This window comes from Oncorhynchus clarkii, chromosome 19 (genome assembly GCF_045791955.1).
Source record: "Oncorhynchus clarkii lewisi isolate Uvic-CL-2024 chromosome 19, UVic_Ocla_1.0, whole genome shotgun sequence".
Lineage (NCBI taxonomy): Eukaryota > Metazoa > Chordata > Actinopteri > Salmoniformes > Salmonidae > Oncorhynchus > Oncorhynchus clarkii.
In genome coordinates, this window is record NC_092165.1 from 46826370 (window position 1) to 46844992 (window position 18623).

The window sequence follows — 18623 nt, forward strand, 5'->3', positions numbered from 1 at the left end:
GGGAAGAAATTAGATTAACTGACTTATTGGAAAGGTAGCATGCTATCACTGAGCTCCACAGTAAGGCCATTCCAATGCCAATGTTTGTCTATGGAGATTGCATGGCGGTGTGCTTGATTTTATACAACTGTCAGCAACAGGTGTGGCTGAAATAGCAGAAACCACTAATTTGAAGGGGTGTCCACATACAGTACCAGTCAAAAATTAGACACACCAACTCATTACAGTGTTTTTCTTATTTTTTACCATTTTCCACATGGTAGAAAAATAGTGTAGACATCAAAATTATGGAATCATGTAGTAACCAAAAAAGTGTTAAACAAATCAAAGTATATTTTATATTTGAGGTTCTTCAAAGTAGCCACCCTTTCACTTGATGACAGCTTTGCACACTCTTGGCATTCTCTCAACCAATTTCATGAGATAGTCACCTGGAATGCATTTCAATTAACTGCCTTGTTAAAAGTCCATTTGTGGAATTTCTTTCCTTAATGCGTTTGAGCCAATCAGTTGTGTGGTGACAAGGTAGGGGTGGTACACAGAAGATAGCCCTATTTGGTAAAAGACCAAGTCCACATTATGGCAAGAACAGCTCAAATAAGCAAAGAGAAACAACAGTCCATTACATTAAGACATGAAGGTCAGTCAATATCGAACATTTCAAGTTTCTTCAAGTTCAGTCGCAAAAAACGGCAAGCGCCATGATGAAACTGGCTCTCATGAGGACCACCACAGGAAAGGAAGACCCAGAGTTACCTCTGCTGCAGAGGATAAGTTAGAGTTAACTGCACCACCTTAATTACAGCCCAAATAAATGCTTCACGGAGTTCAAGTAACTGACATCTCAACATCAACTGTTCAAAGGAGACTGCGTGAATCAGGCCTTCGTGGTCAAATTGCTGCAAAGAAACCACTTCTAAACAACACCAATAAGAAGAAGACACTTGCTTGGGCAAAGAAACACAAGCAATGGACATTAGACTGGTGGAAATCTGTCCTTTGAGATTTTTGGTTCCAACCGCAGTGTCTTCTTGAGAAGCAGTGTAGGTAAACGATGACCTCCACATGTGTGGTTCCCACCGTGAAGCATGGAGGCGGTGGTGTGATGGTGAGGGGATGCTGGTGACACTGTCTGTGATTTATTTAGAACTCAAGGCACACTTAACCAGCATGACTACCACAGCATTCTGCAGCGATACGCTATCCCATCTGGTTTGCGCTTAGTGGGACTATCATTTCTTTTTCAACAGGACAATGACCTAAAACACACCTCCAGACTGTGTAAGGGCTATTTGACCAAGGAGAATGATGGAGTGCTGCATCAGATGACCTGGCTTCCACAATCACCCGACCTCAACCCAATTGAGACGGTTTGGGATGAGTTGGACCGCAGAGTGAAGGAAAAGCAGCCAACAAGTGCTCAGCATTTGTGGGAACTCCTTCGAGACTGTTGGAAAAGCATTCCAGGTGAAGCTGGTTGAGAGAATGCCAAGAATTTGCAAAGCTACAAATCAAGGAAAAGCGTGGCTACTTCGGGCCCAAGAGTTCAATCTTGGTTTCATCAGACCAGAGAATCTTGTTTCTCATGGTCTGAGAGTCTTTAGGTGCCTTTTGGAAAACTCCAAGTGGACTGTCGGGTGCTTCCGTCTGGCCACTCTACCATAAAGGCCCAATTGGTGGAGTGCTGCAGATATGGTTGTCCTTCTGGAAGGTTCTCCCATCTCCACAGAGGAACTCTAGAGCTCACCTCCCTGACCAAGGCCCTTCTTCCCCGATTACTCAGTTTGGTCAGGCGGCCAGCTCTAGGAAGAGTCTTTGTGGTTCCAAACTTCTTATATTTAAAAATGATGGAAGCTACTGTGTTCTTGGGGACCACCAATGCTGCAAAAATGTTTTGGTACCCTTCCCCAGATCTGTGTCAACACAATCCTGTATCGGAGCTCTACGGACAATTCCTTTGACCTCACAGCTTAGTTTTTGCTCTGACATGCACTGTCAACTGTGGGACCTTTTATAGACAGGTGTGAGCCTTTCCAAATCATGTCTACTCAATTGAATTTACCACAGGTGGTCTCCCAAAAAGTTGTATAAACATCTCAAGGATGATCAATGAAAACAGGATGCACCTAAGCGGAATTTCGAGCCTCATAGCAAAATGTATGTATATTTATGTAAATAAGGTATGTTTTATCAGTCAATTGAAATAAATGAATTAGAACCTTATCTATGGATTTCAAATGACTGGGCAAGGACGCAGCCATGGGTGGGCCAATCAGATTGACGTTTTCCCCACAAAATGGCTTGATTACAGACAGAAATACTCCTCAGCACCACCTCAGACAATCCCGCAGGTAAAGAAGCAGGATGTGGAGGTCCTGGGCTGGTGTGGTTACACGTGGTCTGCAGCTGTGAGGCCGGTTGGAAGTGCTGCCATACTCTCTAAAACGACATTGGAATCAACTTATGAGAGAGAAATAATGAAATTATCTGGTAACAGCTCTGGTGGGCATTCCTGCAGTCAGCATGCCAATTGTATGCTCCCTCAAAACTTGAGCCATCTGTGGCATTGTGCTGTCAATTGGAGGTATACCTGTGGATGTATTTCAAGGCCTACCTTCAAACTCAGTGCGTCTTTGCATGGGAAAATCAGAAGAAATCAGCCAAGACCTTGTGGACCTCCACAAGTCTGGTTCATCTTTGGGAGCAATTTACAAACGCCTGAAGGTACCACGTTCATCTGTACAAACAATAGTACGCAAGTATAAATACCATGGGACCACGCAGCCGTCAAACCGCTCAGGAAGGAGACGCCTAGAGATGAACGTACTTTGGTGCGAAAAGTGCAATCCCAGAACAGCAGCAAAGGACCTTGTGAAGATGCTGGAGAAAACAGGTACAAAAGTATCTATATCCACAGTAAAACGAGTCCTATATCGACATAACCTGAAAGGCCGATCAGCAAGGAAGACACAGCTCCAAAACCGACATAAAAAAAGCCAGACTACGGTTTGAAACTGCACATGGGGCCAAAGTTCGTACTTTTTGGAGAAATATCCTCTGGTCTGATGAAACAAAAATAGAACTGTTTGGCCACAATGACCATCGTTATGTTTGGAGGAAAAAGGGGGAGGCTTGCAAGCCTTAGAACACTGTCCCAACTGTGAAGCATGGGGGTGGCAGCATCATGTTGTGGGGGTGCTTTGCTACAGGAGGGACTGGTGCACTTCACAAAATAGATGGCATCAAAATTATGTGGATATATTGAAGCAACATCTCAAGACATCAGTCAGGAAGTTAAAGCTTGGTCGCAAATGCGTCTTCCAAATGGACAATGACCCCAACCATACTTCCAAAGTTGTGGCAAAATGGCTTAAGGACAACAAAGTCAAGGTATTGGAGTAGCCATCAAAAAGCCCTGACCTCAATCCTATTGAAAATTTGTGAGCAGAACTGAGCTTCCCACAACTTATTGTGGGAAGCTTTTGGAAGGCTACCTGAACACTTTGACCTAAGTTAAATAATTTAAAGTCAATGCTACCAAATACTAATTGAGTGTATGTGAACTTCTGACACACTGGGAATGTGATGAAAGAAATAAAAGCTGAAAGAAATCATTCTCTCTAGTATTATTCTGACATTTCACATTCTTAAAATAAAGTGGTGATCCTAACTGACATAAAACGGGGAATTTTTACTTGGATTAAATGTCAGGAATTGTGAAAAACTGAGTTTAAATGTATTTGGCTAAGGTGTATGTAAACTTCCAACTTCAACTGTATATATTATTTTAATAGGGCCCAGTTTCCCAAAAGCATCTTAAGGCTAACTTCATCGTTAGAACCTTCGTAGACACATCGTTAAATCACCGAGCTGTTTCCCAAAACCACCATTACTACAGTTGCACTTGAAAACACTCGTTATTTACCGACTGCCTCAGACCACTTATAGAACAGCTAACCGGGTCTTTACATGCTTTGTTGCTCTTCCTCTTCACTTTATAAACAGAAGATCTCCGCTAAACATAGAATCAAGTTGTCTCTCTGTGATTGCCAATAACATATGTGCGAACTCCTTCAAGACTGTTGGAAGAGCATTCCTCATGAAGCTGGTTGAGAGAATGCCAAGAGTGTGCAAAGCTGTCATCAAGGCAAAGGGTGGCTACTTTGAAGATTCCATGTGTGTTATTTCATAGTTTTGATGTCTTCACTATTATTCTACAATGTAGAAAATAGTAAAAATAAAAACACCTGAATGAGTAGGTGTGTCAAAACTTTTGAATGGTACTGTACATCTTTTAAAGTTCCTAAAAATACATATATTCACCGTTCATTTAGAACCTAAAATGACCCTAACTTCAATGTCTGAAAAAATACATATTTTAAACGTAAATTTGCTTACTTTGTTAAATTTTTTGGTAACATACTGAAAAGTAACTTGACACTGATGATCTGTCAGCGCTTGATTATGGCATGAAGAAGGCATGAAGAAAATTGTATCGATGACAAAGGAGGCAGTGTACTGAGCTTGAGTTTGTTCTGGAAGCTCTAACAGCGACGTCTCGGTCTCGTGTGTTGATCTAGCTAATTGTGTTCACTTACTACAATGCACAGCCGATGCGCTACTTGCATGTGCATTTAGATTCAGCAGCTAGCAAGACAATTTGTGTTGTGCGAGGCTTGGTTGGGGAAATGTAGCTTAGCTAGCAGTTGTTTGTGCTGAAACTGACATCTGTCTGCACATGATGCTAGCTAGCCAGTTTGACAGTAACATGCCTGAGTAGTGTGGCAGTTTCCCAGTTAGCAGCGTTTCCCAAAGTTCAAAAAGTTTGATCTTGACAAACTTTACTTAGCTAGCCAGCCAGCCAGCTTTGCTTTATGGAAGAATGTAGCTAGCTATGATATATTATCAACATTGCGTTATAGTCTACGATCTATAAAGCTATGTTACAGTCTCGTTGGCGTGTACCTGTAGCTACTGGCTAGTTGGCTAGCTAACAGGCTATAGCAGCGGGGACGTTTGCTAGCTTACTTATTTGTGGTCTGATTTAGTTTAAATATACCTAGCTAGCTAGCTTCCTTTGCTTGTAGCTTGCTTCTCATCTGACTGGTGTTCGCTAGCTAGTTGCTGGTCCCGGTTTTAGAAATCTGAGATTCTGAAAATATATTAGCAGTGTCAGAAATGCTACAGAAAGGTAGCATATCGTTGGTTCAATATTGGCATGTGGGAGAGATAAATTATACATTTAATTAAAACTTTTGCCATACAAACGCATTCAGTCCGAAAGGTGTCAAGTCTAATGTTCTCTTTATGGACGCTGTAATCAGACGCCTAGATATTGAGCTAGGCTTGGGCAAGACATTTTATTTTGCTAACGACTGTGTTAAAAATCCGGTATGTGGTTCTCGGTAGTTTCAATCAATCCCTACTACATTCGGGCTATAATACATCTGACTGTTACAACATGTTCTATGTGTTACCTGGAGAATGGCCACTTCATTCCTCAGTTGGCTCTCCTGCTTGGTAGGGAACCTCATTTTGTCAATCACCTTGATGGCAACATCTCTTCCAGTCTTTCTGTGTTTCCCTGCCAACAGAAATAAATAAGTATGTAACAGTGTACATACACTATATATATATTTTAAAAAGTATTTGGACACCTGTTGTTGACAGGTGAAAATAATCAAGCACACAGCCATGTAAAAATCTCCTTAGACAAACACTGGCAATAAAATGGCATTACTGAACAGCTCAGTGACTTTAAACGTGGCACCATCATAGGATGCCACCTGTTCAACAAGTCAGTTCGTCAAATTTCTGCCCTACCGAGAGCTGCCTCTGTCAACTGTAAGTGCTGTTATTATGAAGTGGAAACATCTAGGAGCAACAACGGCTCAACAACAAAGTGGTAGGCCACACAAGCTCACAGAACAGGACCGCCGAGTGCTGAAGCACGTAAAAATCGTCTGTCTTCAGTTGCAACACTCATTACTGAGTTCCAAACTGCCTCTGGAAGCAACGTCAGCACAATAACTGTTTGTCAGGAGCTTCATGAAATGGGTTTCCATGGCTGAGCGTAAGCCTAAGATCACCATGTGCAATGCTAAGTGTCAGCTGGAGTGGTGTAAAGCTCACCGCCATTGGACTCTGGAGCAGTGGAAACACGCTCTCTGGAGTGATGAATCACGGTTCACCATCTGGCAGTCCAACGGACGAATCTGGGTTTGGCGGATGCCAGGAGAACGCTACCTGCCCGAATGCATAGTGCCAACTGTAAAGTTTGATAGAAGAGGGATAATGGTCTAGGGCTGTTTTTCATGATTCGGGTTAGCCCACTTAGTTCCAGTGAAGGGAAATCTTAACGCTACAGCATACAATGACATTGTAGACTTTTCTATGCTTCCAACTTTGTGGCAAATGTTTTTGGAAGTTCCTTTCTTGTTTCAGCATGACAATGCCTCCGTGAACAAATCGAGGTCCATACAGAAATAGTTGGTTGAGATCGGTGTGGAAGAACTTGACTGGCCTGCACAGAGCCCTGACCTCAACCCCATCGAACACCTTTGCGGTGAATTGGAACGCAGACTGTCAGCCAGGCCTAATCGCCCAACATCAGTGCCTGACCTCACCAATGCTCTTGTGGCTGAATGGATGCATGTCCCAAATGCAATGTTCCAACATTTAATGGCAGTTAACCCACTGTTCCTAGGCCGTCATTGAAAATAAGAATTTGTTCTTAACTGACTTGCCTAGTTAAATAAAGGTAAAAAAAATAAAAAATGGATAGCCTTCTCAGAACAGTGGAGGATGTTATAGCAGCAAAAGGGGACTAACTCCATATTAATGGCCATGATTTTGGAATGAGATGTTCGACGAGCAGGTGTCCACATACTTTTGGTCATGTAGTGTATATATAGAATCATAAAGATAGATATGTTTGGGTTGAGAGAATACAATTAATCAAAACATGGATATCCAGGCACATACCTCCATACACAATCCCAAACTGACCAGATCCTAGAACCTCGTCAGAGAAGATCTGGTACACAGAGCTGATATCCTACAGAGTGGAAAACGCTTTAGTAATACTAAAGTTTATTACATCTATTAGTAAAGGGTAATGCTAGTGCTAATACACAGCTATATGTTTACACTGCTATATCAGATGCCAAATGGGTCACTTTCACTCAATGCAGAAGTATAGCACACACAAATATCACCATTTCCCATAACAAGGGTATCTGTGACTTCCTTAATGTCTTTTTAAATATATATTTTTTTTTCATACAGTTTACATGCAATGTTTAATGGTCAATGAAGAATGCAGAAGTAAAAGAGGAAAATGTATGACTGCACACACGCACATACAGAGAAATTGTGCAAGATTGGCCGTAAAAGTTACCATACTCACCACATTCTCCTTTATCTGGCAGTTCGACACAGATATGCTGACAGACAACTCCTGTTCTGGTGGAGGAAACAAAAGTTTTCACTATAAACAGTACAAATGCAGAAAGTACTCAATGTATCCCTAACTTATCAAAAACAGAGATACATTTCTCACGTTTTCACGTCCTTAAAGCCTATCACAGCTGCTTGGACTACACACAGCAGATACAATAATGACCCTTTCAAATTGATTAGGAAAGATGTGTGTTATTGAACGGCATAACTATGTGTTGCATTTCATAGTAAATGTTATGGGAGCCTCCCTGAGGCCAATATTCAGTCATGGGGTTTCAAAGTCATGTTTTACCACACAGTGGAGCAGCTCTCTAAGGCACTGCATCTCAGTGCTTGAGGCGTCACTACAGACACCCTGGTTTGAATCAAGGCTGTATCACAACCGGCTGTGATTGGGAGTACCATAGGGCGATGCACAGCGTCGTCCGGGTTTGGCCGGTGTAGGCCGTCATTGCAAATAAGAATTTGTTCTTAACGGACTTGCCTGGTTAAATAAAGGTTAAATAAAATGAATGAAAAATAATCTTATGATCAACAATGTGTGTCCTCCTGTATTTGTCATTGAGTAAGAATCATAGTATAGCACTATTGGGCACGAGGCTGAGTCTCTGCAGCTTGTTATTTCAGAGTGGTTGGATAGCGATGGGTAATAAAATGGTGGGCCTCATCTGTTTGGCAATATCACCCTCACCATCTATCTGATTTACACCACAATTCATGGCCAGCTAAATGACCTCCAGGGGTTATTTAGACCTCATCTCATCTCCACTTTAAAACGTTAAAACCTGCCCTGGTGATTGTGGGCACTGAACCACAAGTGTGTTTATTTAATAACCTAAAGGTAAAAAAATACCACTAATCTGATTCGGGCCATCTTCATTATTAGATTAAGGTGCATTACTGTATTGGATGTGATGGAAGATGAAGGTGCATTTTAACACACACATATAATCCCCTGAATCTATGTCAGGTTTCAGGTGTCGCGCCATGTGCCCACAGGTGAGCAACAGGTTGAATGTGCTAACTTGACTCTATAGCCCCTAAGATCATCATAATTATTATAATCAAATTCATTAACATCCATCATCATAGCAGGGAAGAGGTAAACCATGGCTTCTCAATTCAAGGCTCTGCTGTGTCTGTAAGTAGTCATTTCTGGTGATGTTCCCTTGTGGCTCAGTTGGTGGAGAATGGCGCTTGTAATGCCAGGGTTGTAATGCCAGGGTTGTAATGCCAGGGTTGTAATGCCAGGGTTGTGGGCTCAAATCCCACGGTGGACCAGCTACAAAAAAAATTATGTACTCACTACTGTAAATCTCTCTGGATAAGAGTGTCTGCTAAATGACAAAAATGTCAAATGCCATTGTAGTTCTCAAAACAAGACTGACTGCTTACTCACTTCAGAACATCACCTCACCTTACTTGACCGTTAACTCAGGATTCAAGCATTTAATGGGGACTCTTTTGACCCACTGCACACATATAAAAATCAAACCACCAAACGACCACAATATGGGATTAGCCATTTTATGTGCATAAATAGTACTATTTCCATCGCTCACATAACCAAATTGCATACCACCTTTCCAGTGCTCGTGCCATTATCTACAATATGTCAAATATATGCCAATGCAACTTCCAATAGAAATAACTAATGTATACACACATGATCAGTAGCCTAAAGCGATGTCTCCATGTTAACAGTAGAGAATGGTACTGTACTCACTGTGGTCCTTGCTCTGCCCGGTTGCGGTAGCCACACTGGGCTGGGGCGTGGCAGGCATCAGGGCCTGCCGGATGGCCTTCTCCCAGCCCTGGGCCACCTCCATGCCCACGCCTGAAGCTGCCAAAGCGGGGCTGTTGTAGTGGACTCCGTGGTTCTCCCCTACATAGTAGACCATGGTGGAGGTGATGATTTCAAAGCAGTGTGGGTTGCTGCTCTGGGCTAGGCTGCTAAAGTCACTTGATTGTTCCACCTGCAGGATCTCTGAGAGAGGGATCTCCTGTGGGCCATGAGGGAAGGAGGGAGAGAGACACCAGGGTCATAACAGACACAAACAAAGAGAGCCATGCCATCACCACTAGTGATTGGGGAGAGAGAGACACAGAAGACAAATACAACCATGATAGACATGATAGATAAAATACCACAGCCTAGTGAACAGTCAAACTGAGAAAGACAAGTCACTGAATCAATCACTAGCAAGACAGAAAGTCAGATCAGATGTAAGCAGACACCAAATCCTTTGCAGAGTTCAGAGGTAACCGCTGAAAAATGCTCTAACGCTTAGCACGCGTACCAGAAAGAGTAACCCAAAGTTAGACCAAGTCCCTTCCCACAGTGTAGTGTATCCACAGCCCCTGCCTAGTGCACAGCCTCTGTCTGACAGACCCTTACAGAAGTGGCACGAGGGGCAGTTTGAGCACACTTTAAAAGTCCTCTTTCCCTCCAGCCTCACTGTCAAATGCAAATCAAAGAAGAAGAAGGAAGTCCCTAGCCAATAGGAGCCCCTGCAGTGCCTCGCCCCCATTGTCCCCCCCCCCCCCCCGTCTCCTCTGGGTCCCCTGAGGGCGGCTCACCACAGAGTATCAGATGAAGTGGTTAGTAGGGCCGGCCCACGTGAACCAGACCTGGGCCCATTGAAGAGAAGAGGCCCCATGATTACAAGGCAGGACACGAGAGCCTCATCTGAGCACGAGCCGCGCTGCCAGCCACTGAGACACAAGACACAGTGACTACTGTTCCACAGACTATCAGACAACAAAAACCCGGTGCGGGGGGGTTGGGGAGAGGGGCGGGGCGGGGGAGCTAGAGACTGAGTGAAGGCCCCTTACCCCCATAAAAGGGTTTTGGAAACCACAAGTACAGGGGTCTCATCTTCAAAAGAGAAGCCTATATGACTTCCAAATGTTGAAAATGGCAGTCATCTGATGCATCGACACACAACCACCACCGCTAATCAGATGAATGGAGGTAGAGAGAGGAGAGGACAGCCACACGACAGGAGAACAAGAGAGAAGGAGAGAGAGACAGTGGGGGAAAACACCCGAGACTCAGAGGCTATGGTAGATAACCTAATGTGACCACTGGCTCAATCTATGGAGCACACACTAGCAACAAATAAAACAGAACGACCCATATGACGAGATTTGAGAGAATGAGAAAGAACACATTGGCGAACAGCTAGTCTTCAATTAGTCTCCTGAGTGCTATGCTAAGTGGCAAGTTGATAATAAACGACCATATAAAGCTGCCTCTAAACACACCCTGAACGTCTCAATCCCAGCTGTATAAAAGACTGGGGTTTCCTCTCCACTGTTTCACTGCTGGGAAGATGGAGGGTGTGTCCGTCACAGCCGTAACACTTGGAGAGTGGAGCTTTAAAACATAATAATATTAGATGACAGCCTGGCAATTAGGTGTCTACCTACACATACACACACTTTCTCTCTCTCTCTCTCTCACGCACACACACACACACACTGAATGTGCTACATCTCACAAAACAAAAGTCGTTAGAAACCATAGCACCATAAACACCCTCCAGCTGCGTCACATCTCTCACCACAATCAGGGGAGGCGTCAGAGTAACACACCCACACGGGACAGGCTCACAGAGGCAAGACTGTACGGAACATGTGGAAGCCTTTACACAGAGGGAACAAGGACTGCCTGGCTGCCTTAGTGCCAAGTGTCTAATTACACAGCTACGCCACTGGTGTCACCATGGAACTGTCACACACTCTCTGAAGCTGGAGTTATAGCATTTGGAAATCAATGTCAAAATGCATGAATCAAATGTATTCAAACTTGACAACAAAAGTTTATGGTGAAGGTTTGGTAAGACATTTGAAAGAGCATATCTGTTATGAGTGATGCAACTTGTTACAATGTATTGTATATACAGTGGGGCAAAAAAGTATTTAGTCAGCCACCAATTGTGCATGTTCTCCCACGTAAAAAGACGAGAGAGGCCTGTAATTTTCATCATAGGTACACTTCAACTATGACAGACAAAATGAGAAGAAATCACATTGTAGGATTTTTTATGAATTTATTTGCAAATTATGGTGGAAAATAAGTATTTGGTCAATAACAAAAGTTTATCTCAATACTTTGTTATATACCCTTTGTTGGCAATGACAGAGGTCAAACGTTTTCTGTAAGTCTTCACAAGGTTTTCACACACTGTTGCTAGTATTTTGGCCCATTCCTCCATGCAGATCTCCTCTAGAGCAGTGATGTTTTGGGGCTGTTGCTGGGTAACACGGACTTTCAACTCCCTCCAAAGATTTTCTATGGGGTTGAGATCTGGAGACTGGCTAGGCCACTCCAGGACCACTCCTTTGTTGCCTGGGCGGTGTGTTTGGGATCATTGTCATGCTGAAAGACCCAGCCACGTTTCATCTTCAATGCCCTTGCTGATGGAAGGTTTTCACTCAAAATCTCACGATACATGGCCCCATTCATTCTTTCCTTTACACGGATCAGTCATCCTGGTCCCTTTGCAGAAAAACAGCCCCAAAGCATGATGTTTCCACCCCCATGCTTCACAGTAGGTATGGTGTTCTTTGGATGCAACTCAGCATTCTTTGTCCTCCAAACATGACAAGTTGAGTTTTTACCAAAAAGTTATATTTTGGTTTCATCTGACCATATGACATTCTCCTAATCTTCTTCTGGATCATCCAAATGCTCTCTAGCGAACTTCAGACGGGCCTGGACATGTACTGGCTTAAGCAGGGGGACACTTCTGGCACTGCAGGATTTGAGTCCCTGGCGGCGTAGTGTGTTACTGATGGTAGGCTTTGTTACTTTGGTCCCAGCTCTCTGCAGGTCATTCACTAGGTCCCCCCGTGTGGTTCTGGGATTTTTCCACACCCCGTGTGGTTCTTGTGATCATTTTGACCCCACGGGGTGAGATCTTGCGTGGAGCCCCAGATCGAGGGAGATTATCAGTGGTCTTGTATGTCTTCCATTTCCTAATAATTGCTCCCACAGATGATTTCTTCAAACCAAGCTGCGTACCTATTGCAGATTCAGTCTTCCCAGCCTGGTGCAGGTCTACAATTTTGTTTCTGGTATCCTTTGACAGCTCTTTGGTCTTGGCCATAGTGGAGTTTGTAGTGTGACTGTTTGAGGTTGGGGACAGGTGTCTTTTATACTGATAACAAGTTCAAACAGGTGCCATTAATACAGGTAATGAGTGGAGGACAGAGGAGCCTCTTAAAGAAGAAGTTACAGGTCTGTGAGAGCCAGAAATCGTGCTTGTTTGTAGGTGACCAAATACTTATTTTCCACCATAATTTGCAAATAAATAAATTACAAATCCTACAATGTGATTTTCTGGATTTTTTTCTTCTAATTTTGTCTGTCATAGTTGAAGTGTACCTATGATGAAAATTACAGGCCTCTCTCATCTTTTTAAGTGGGAGAACTTGCACAATTGGTGGCTGACTAAATACTTTTTTGCCCCACTGTATGTGTTGGACGTCCCTTTCAGGCAGATTTCCCCAGCAAAAACCCATAACATTTTCAGATACAAATACTGCTGATGACAACGTGGCCCTAGAAAAAAACTTTCACTCTGCGACTTTGGAGAAATGTCAGTGTACTGCCTGTGAAACCACAGGAGGCAGGCTGGGGGATTTTCTCTGTGTATTAATGGCCCACTGTAGTTTACAGTTGCGACACAGCAGCCCCCAGTCTTAGTCACACCATTACATACACCATTACATTGGGCAGGCCCTTTTTACACACTATACATCCAAGACAATAAAACACATTTATATATATATATATATATATATATATATATATATATATTTATATATATATATATATATATATATATATATAAATGTGTTTTATTGTCAGCGTTTGGTTGAAACCATTTGGTTTTAGACAGTGTAAAGATTGAGAATTACTGATCTGTTTACGTTGTTCTGTGACATCAATGTAAATGCAGACTCTGGTGCCCATTTCATTCTGCCATGCCTCTGCCTCTGTCAGGTAATAGATGATATGTGGTGTTGCTCTCTCACCTTATAGAACTTGGCTCCAGTGTCGTTCTGAAACAGGCTGAGGCTCTTGGTGTCCAATCTCCAGTAGTGTCTCTTCCTCAGGTTGTCTCTGCTGGTGTAGTGGACCATCCAGCCCTCCCTCACCATGGTGGAGCTCCTCCTCTTGGTCTGTTTGATGGACTGGACCACCCGCATCAGAGGGATGTTGCTGCTGGTGGATGGGCTGGGGACACACACACAGCACTTTTTATGAAAACATTTGTCACAAAGTGCTTAGCAGAAACCCGGGCCTGAGCGTGAGAAGAGCAAGCAGAAGCAACAATGGCAAGGAAGAAGGTCCATTGACGCAGACCTGTTTGATAACTACATGGTCTATGTTTACACAACTATTACATAAGTTAAACTCCAAGTTAGCTTAAATATGTCCCAGTAATGTAAGGTGTCTTGCTATATAATACCTGATGGTCTTGATGGGCTCCTCGTCCTTCTCGCGGTCCAGAAAAGGAGAGTCCATATAGAACATCTTGTCGTCTGGGGTTGAAGGTTCGTCAGAGTCATCCAGTAGTCCTCTAGTGCTCTCCACATCACTACTGTCCACCTCCATGGTACTGTCAGAGTCAGGCCCTGGGCTGGCAGGCTCTGTGGACACACACGATCACACAAATATGAGTATGTCCCTCAGTTACATCTTACCATGATAAATGGACATGGAATGTGAAAATAGGACAGCAGAAACTACCTCCATTGAAGGAAACCTCGCCCAAGCAGTCTCTTGGTACCTTTGATGCACACCGCTTATGGCAGTTGAATTTACAATCTGAAAAGAAAGTACAGAAAACATGGATTTAGTAACACAACATGGAACTCTAGAGGGAGAAAGGTAAAGAGGTCTAGGCCGATATGGACATGGAGACATAAAGACAAACCGCGACGAAGGGAGGTGGCACCTCACCTTTGCACTGCATGCCCTGGCGGAAGAGGCCCTTGAGCAGGCGTTTGCAGTACTGGCAGATGGTTGGCCGCGTGTAGGTGTGGATGGCGAAGGTGTGAGGCACCTTGACTCGCCCCAGCACCATCTTCTCCATCCAGATGGGCCGGCCACTCCACGACAGGATCCTCTTCCCTGCCTCCTGGTGGCAGCGCTGTTGCAGGGAGAGATGGGAAGGAGGCAGGGAGTGAAATAAATAAATGAGAGAGGGAGAGGCAGATGGAGCAAGTGTGGTAACCACAGAATGTAGGGATGGAGAGATTTGTAGCCAGTGGGAGTGAGGGAGAGATAAAATAAACCAGGGAAGGAAGGAGATAGCAAAATAGGGAAGAAGATGAGGGATGGAGGGACCAAAAAGGACCAAATACACAAACATGGGCTAGAATTGACAAGGGTTTAATTTAATTGGCCTAATTGTATTTTCATGGACCTTTCATAAGCGTTGGTCACCAAGGAGAATATTCCATCCAGCTAACTTCAAACAAACACGTTTCACACGCTTAGGGGAGGCCATCATACCATCCAGTTAATCAAATTCAATTTGCTGTGTCTTTGTGGTGTTTCACATCAAGATAGTAAGATACTCCAATAGATTTGGCTGACAAACATAGACAATTGTTAAGAAACGACAAGGCATGATCTTGTAGTTCATTTATTGCCAACTGACAAATATGTCTCAATCGGAATGACAGTTAGATTACGTCAAAAGTGAACAAAATTTTAAGCCAATCACATAGAACTGGTTAGTAACTGTACTGAAAATTAAAATCCTATGGTACTTTCACAAGGGGCGTAGACGGACAACGTTGCCGCCTTGCAAGCAATGAACTGTGCTTGGGTGTAACTTTATAAGGGATTGTGTTTACATAGCCACTTTCAAAGGGTCTTAAAGCTCTTTGTATTGTGCAGAATGTATCTTTACCACAGAACATCTCTCTACACCAATGGAAGCACAGGTCTTACCTCCTCCGGGAATACCACAGCATGTTCAGTGGGACCGGGGAGGGGCCGGGGGACTGAGAGCGAAGAGCCCGGCAGGGACACGTTGGACAGACGTCTCTTCCTCACCCCACTGCAGTTGTTGGGTATCTTAAAGGCGCAGCGCTTGTGGTAGTTCAGCCCACAACCTGGAAGTACACAGGACACAGTGGTCACTAATTACACATGAAGAACAAAACACATATTGTACAGTACAGGCTATACAGTGGTGGCCAAAGGTTTTGAGAATGACACAAATATTAATTTTCACAAAGTCTGCTGCCTCAGTTTGTATGATGGCAATTTGCATATACTCCAGAATGTTATGAAGAGTGATCAGATGAATTGCAAAGTCCCTCTTTGCCATGCAAATGAACTGAATCTCAAAAGAACATTTCCACTGCATTTCAGCCCTGCCACAAAAGGACCAGCTGACATCATGTCAGTGATTCTCTCGTTAACATAGGTGTGAGTATTGACGAGGCTGGAGATCACTCTGTCATGCTGATCGAGTTTAAATAACAGACTGGAAGCTTCAAAATGAGGGTGGTGTTTGAAATCATTGTTCTTCCTCTGTCAACCATGGTTACCTGCAAGGAAACATGTGCCGTCATCATTGCTTTGCACAAAAAGGGATTCACAGGCAAGGATATTGCTGCCAGTAAGATTGCACCGAAATCAACCATTTATCGGATCATGAAGAACTTCAAGGAGAGCGGTTCAATTGTTGTGAAGAAGGCTTCAGGGCGCCCAAGAAAGTCCAGCAAGCGCCAGGACCATATCCTAAAGTTGATTCAGTTGCGGGATCGGGGCACCACCAGTACAGAGCTTGCTCAGGAATGGCAGCAGGCAGGTGTGAGTGCATCTGCACGCACAGTGAGGCAAAGACTTTTGGAGGATGGCCTAGTGTCAAGAAGGGCAGCAAAGAAGCCACTTCTCTCCAAGAAAAACATCAGGGACAGACTGATATTCTGCAAAAGGTACAGGGAGTGGACTGCTGAGGACTGGGCTAAAGTCATTTTCTCTGATGAATCCCCTTTCCGATTGTTTGGGGCATCCGGAAAAAAGCTTGTCCAGAGAAGACAAGGTGAGCGCTACCATCAGTCCTGTGTCATACCAACAGTAAAGCATCCTGAGACCATTCATGTGTGGGGTTGCTTCTCAGCCAAGGAAGTGGGCTCACTCACAATTTTGCCTAAGAACACAGCAATGAATAAAGAAGGGTACCAACACATCCTCCGAGAGCAACTTCTCCCAACCATCCAGGATCAGTTTGGTAACGAATAATGCCTTTTCCAGTATGATGGAGCCCCTTGCCATAAGGCAAAAGTGATAACTAATTGGCTCGGGGAACAAAACATCTGTATTTTAGGTCCATGGCCAGGAAACTCCCCAGACCTTAATCCCATTGAGAACTTGTGGTCAATCCTCAAGAGGCGGGTGGACAAACAAAAACCCACAAATTCTGACAAACTCCCAAGCATAGATTATGCAAGAATGGGCTGCCTTCAGTCAGGATGTGGCCCAGAAGTTAATTGACAGCATGCCAAGGCGGATTGCAGAGGTCTTGAAAAAGAAGGGTCAACACTGCAAATATTGACTCTGCATCAACTTCATGTAATTGTCAATAAAAGCCTTTGACACTTATGAAATGCTTGTAATTATAATTCAGTATTCCATAGTAACATCTAACAAAAATATATATAGACACTAAAGCAGCAAACTTTGTGGAAATTAATATTTGTGTCATTCTCAAAACATTTGGCTACGACTGTATGTAACAAACAGACTTTGGATGTCAGCGTTGGTCTTGATACTCAGCAACATTTCATACCCAGCCATCTTGAGACATCTTAAGACATGTATTAAGACATATTTGTGATGACATCTTGAGATATATTAACACGTCTTAGGAAGGAAACTAAGTCAATGAATATGGTAGGAAAGCACTACTTTGATTCTACCCAGCAGCTTCATTCTCTTAAACGTCCACATGAGGGCTCTACATGCAGTCATTTGATCTCATCCTTCCTCATAGAAAGCTTCAAATGCTTTTCAAAGACATAGCATGGAATAAAATAGATCTGATCCAATAGTCACAAATCACATGCAATTCTACATTCCACAATTCCACATTTAATTGCAATTTGACTAGGTATACCAGTCCAAATCTTTCATCCTATTGGAGCGCCTGTTGCATTCCTGTCCCGGCTGGCCCTGGGGCAGGTTGTGTTGTACTGAGGGACAGGCTGGATCCATCAGAGAGGGTTAGAGTAGAGCAGCAGAACATGCTTTCTAAAGAGCCTTTGAAGGCTGAGTCCAACGCTTGGCATCAGCACACTGGGCTCAATTCAAACAGGCCAGGCCGGCCATCTCTTCAAAGACCTTCTTTAGTAATGAGAGGAAGTCACACACTCCACTGAGGCTTACTGCTGCACAGCGCTACCAGCCTTAATGTACCTCTCAGATTGGACCAAGAGAAGGGCATGCTCGATTTTTGTGTGTATGAGCGTACGAGTCGGGTAAACATTTGACACCTTGGCTTTCGGTTCACAGTGCACCCCAGCCTTGATGTGAGAGAGAGCTTGGTGTGTGTGTGTGTGTGTGTGTGTGTTTGTGCTTACCTTCACATTTGAGCCCCTGCCGGACGAGGCCCCATAGCATCTCCCCACAGTAGTCACAGAAGGTGGGGGCTTTGTATGAGTGGACATAGAGGGCATGGGGGCGGATCTGGAAGTCCTCTACTGTGGCTAAAGCTGCAATTCAGACACAACTTAAAAACAAGAACATGGAAAACAAAACTAAAGCAAAACAAATAAACTTCAAACACAAAAACCCTGAAACCAAATAATGGGAATTACAAAAAAATTAAATAACAATTCAACTTAACAAAAATATAAATGCAACAACTTCAAAGATTTTGCTGAGTTACAGTTCATATAAGGAAGTCAGTCAATTGAAATACATTCATTAGGCCATAATCTATGGATTTAACATGACTGGGCAGGGGTGCAGCCATGGATGGGGAGCCAGGCCCAGCTAATCAGAATGGGTTTTATCCACAAAAGGGATTTATTACAGACGATCCCATACGATGCCGCAGGTGAAGAAGCTGGATGTGGAGGCCCTGGGCTGGCATGGTTACACTTGGTCTGCGGCTGTGAGGCCAGTT

At 43.7% G+C, this 18623-nt stretch overlaps 1 protein-coding gene across 4 annotated transcripts in view; it reads right to left on the reverse strand.

Moving 5' to 3' along the window:
* The window catches only part of LOC139375316 (serine/threonine-protein kinase D3-like), a 70620-nt gene that overhangs the window by 5257 nt on the left and 46740 nt on the right, over window positions 1–18623 (reverse strand). For all 4 annotated transcript variants that reach the window (XM_071116977.1, XM_071116979.1, XM_071116980.1 and 1 more), the window contains 10 exons: window positions 18076–18207; window positions 15437–15600; window positions 14438–14627; window positions 14225–14302; window positions 13944–14124; window positions 13507–13708; window positions 9188–9464; window positions 7409–7464; window positions 6985–7057; window positions 5478–5584 (listed from right to left, as the gene is read on the reverse strand). In XM_071116977.1, coding sequence (XP_070973078.1) covers window positions 5478–5584; window positions 6985–7057; window positions 7409–7464; window positions 9188–9464; window positions 13507–13708; window positions 13944–14124; window positions 14225–14302; window positions 14438–14627; window positions 15437–15600; window positions 18076–18207 — 1460 coding nt within the window. The remainder of the gene's footprint in view (window positions 1–5477; window positions 5585–6984; window positions 7058–7408; window positions 7465–9187; window positions 9465–13506; window positions 13709–13943; window positions 14125–14224; window positions 14303–14437; window positions 14628–15436; window positions 15601–18075; window positions 18208–18623) is intronic.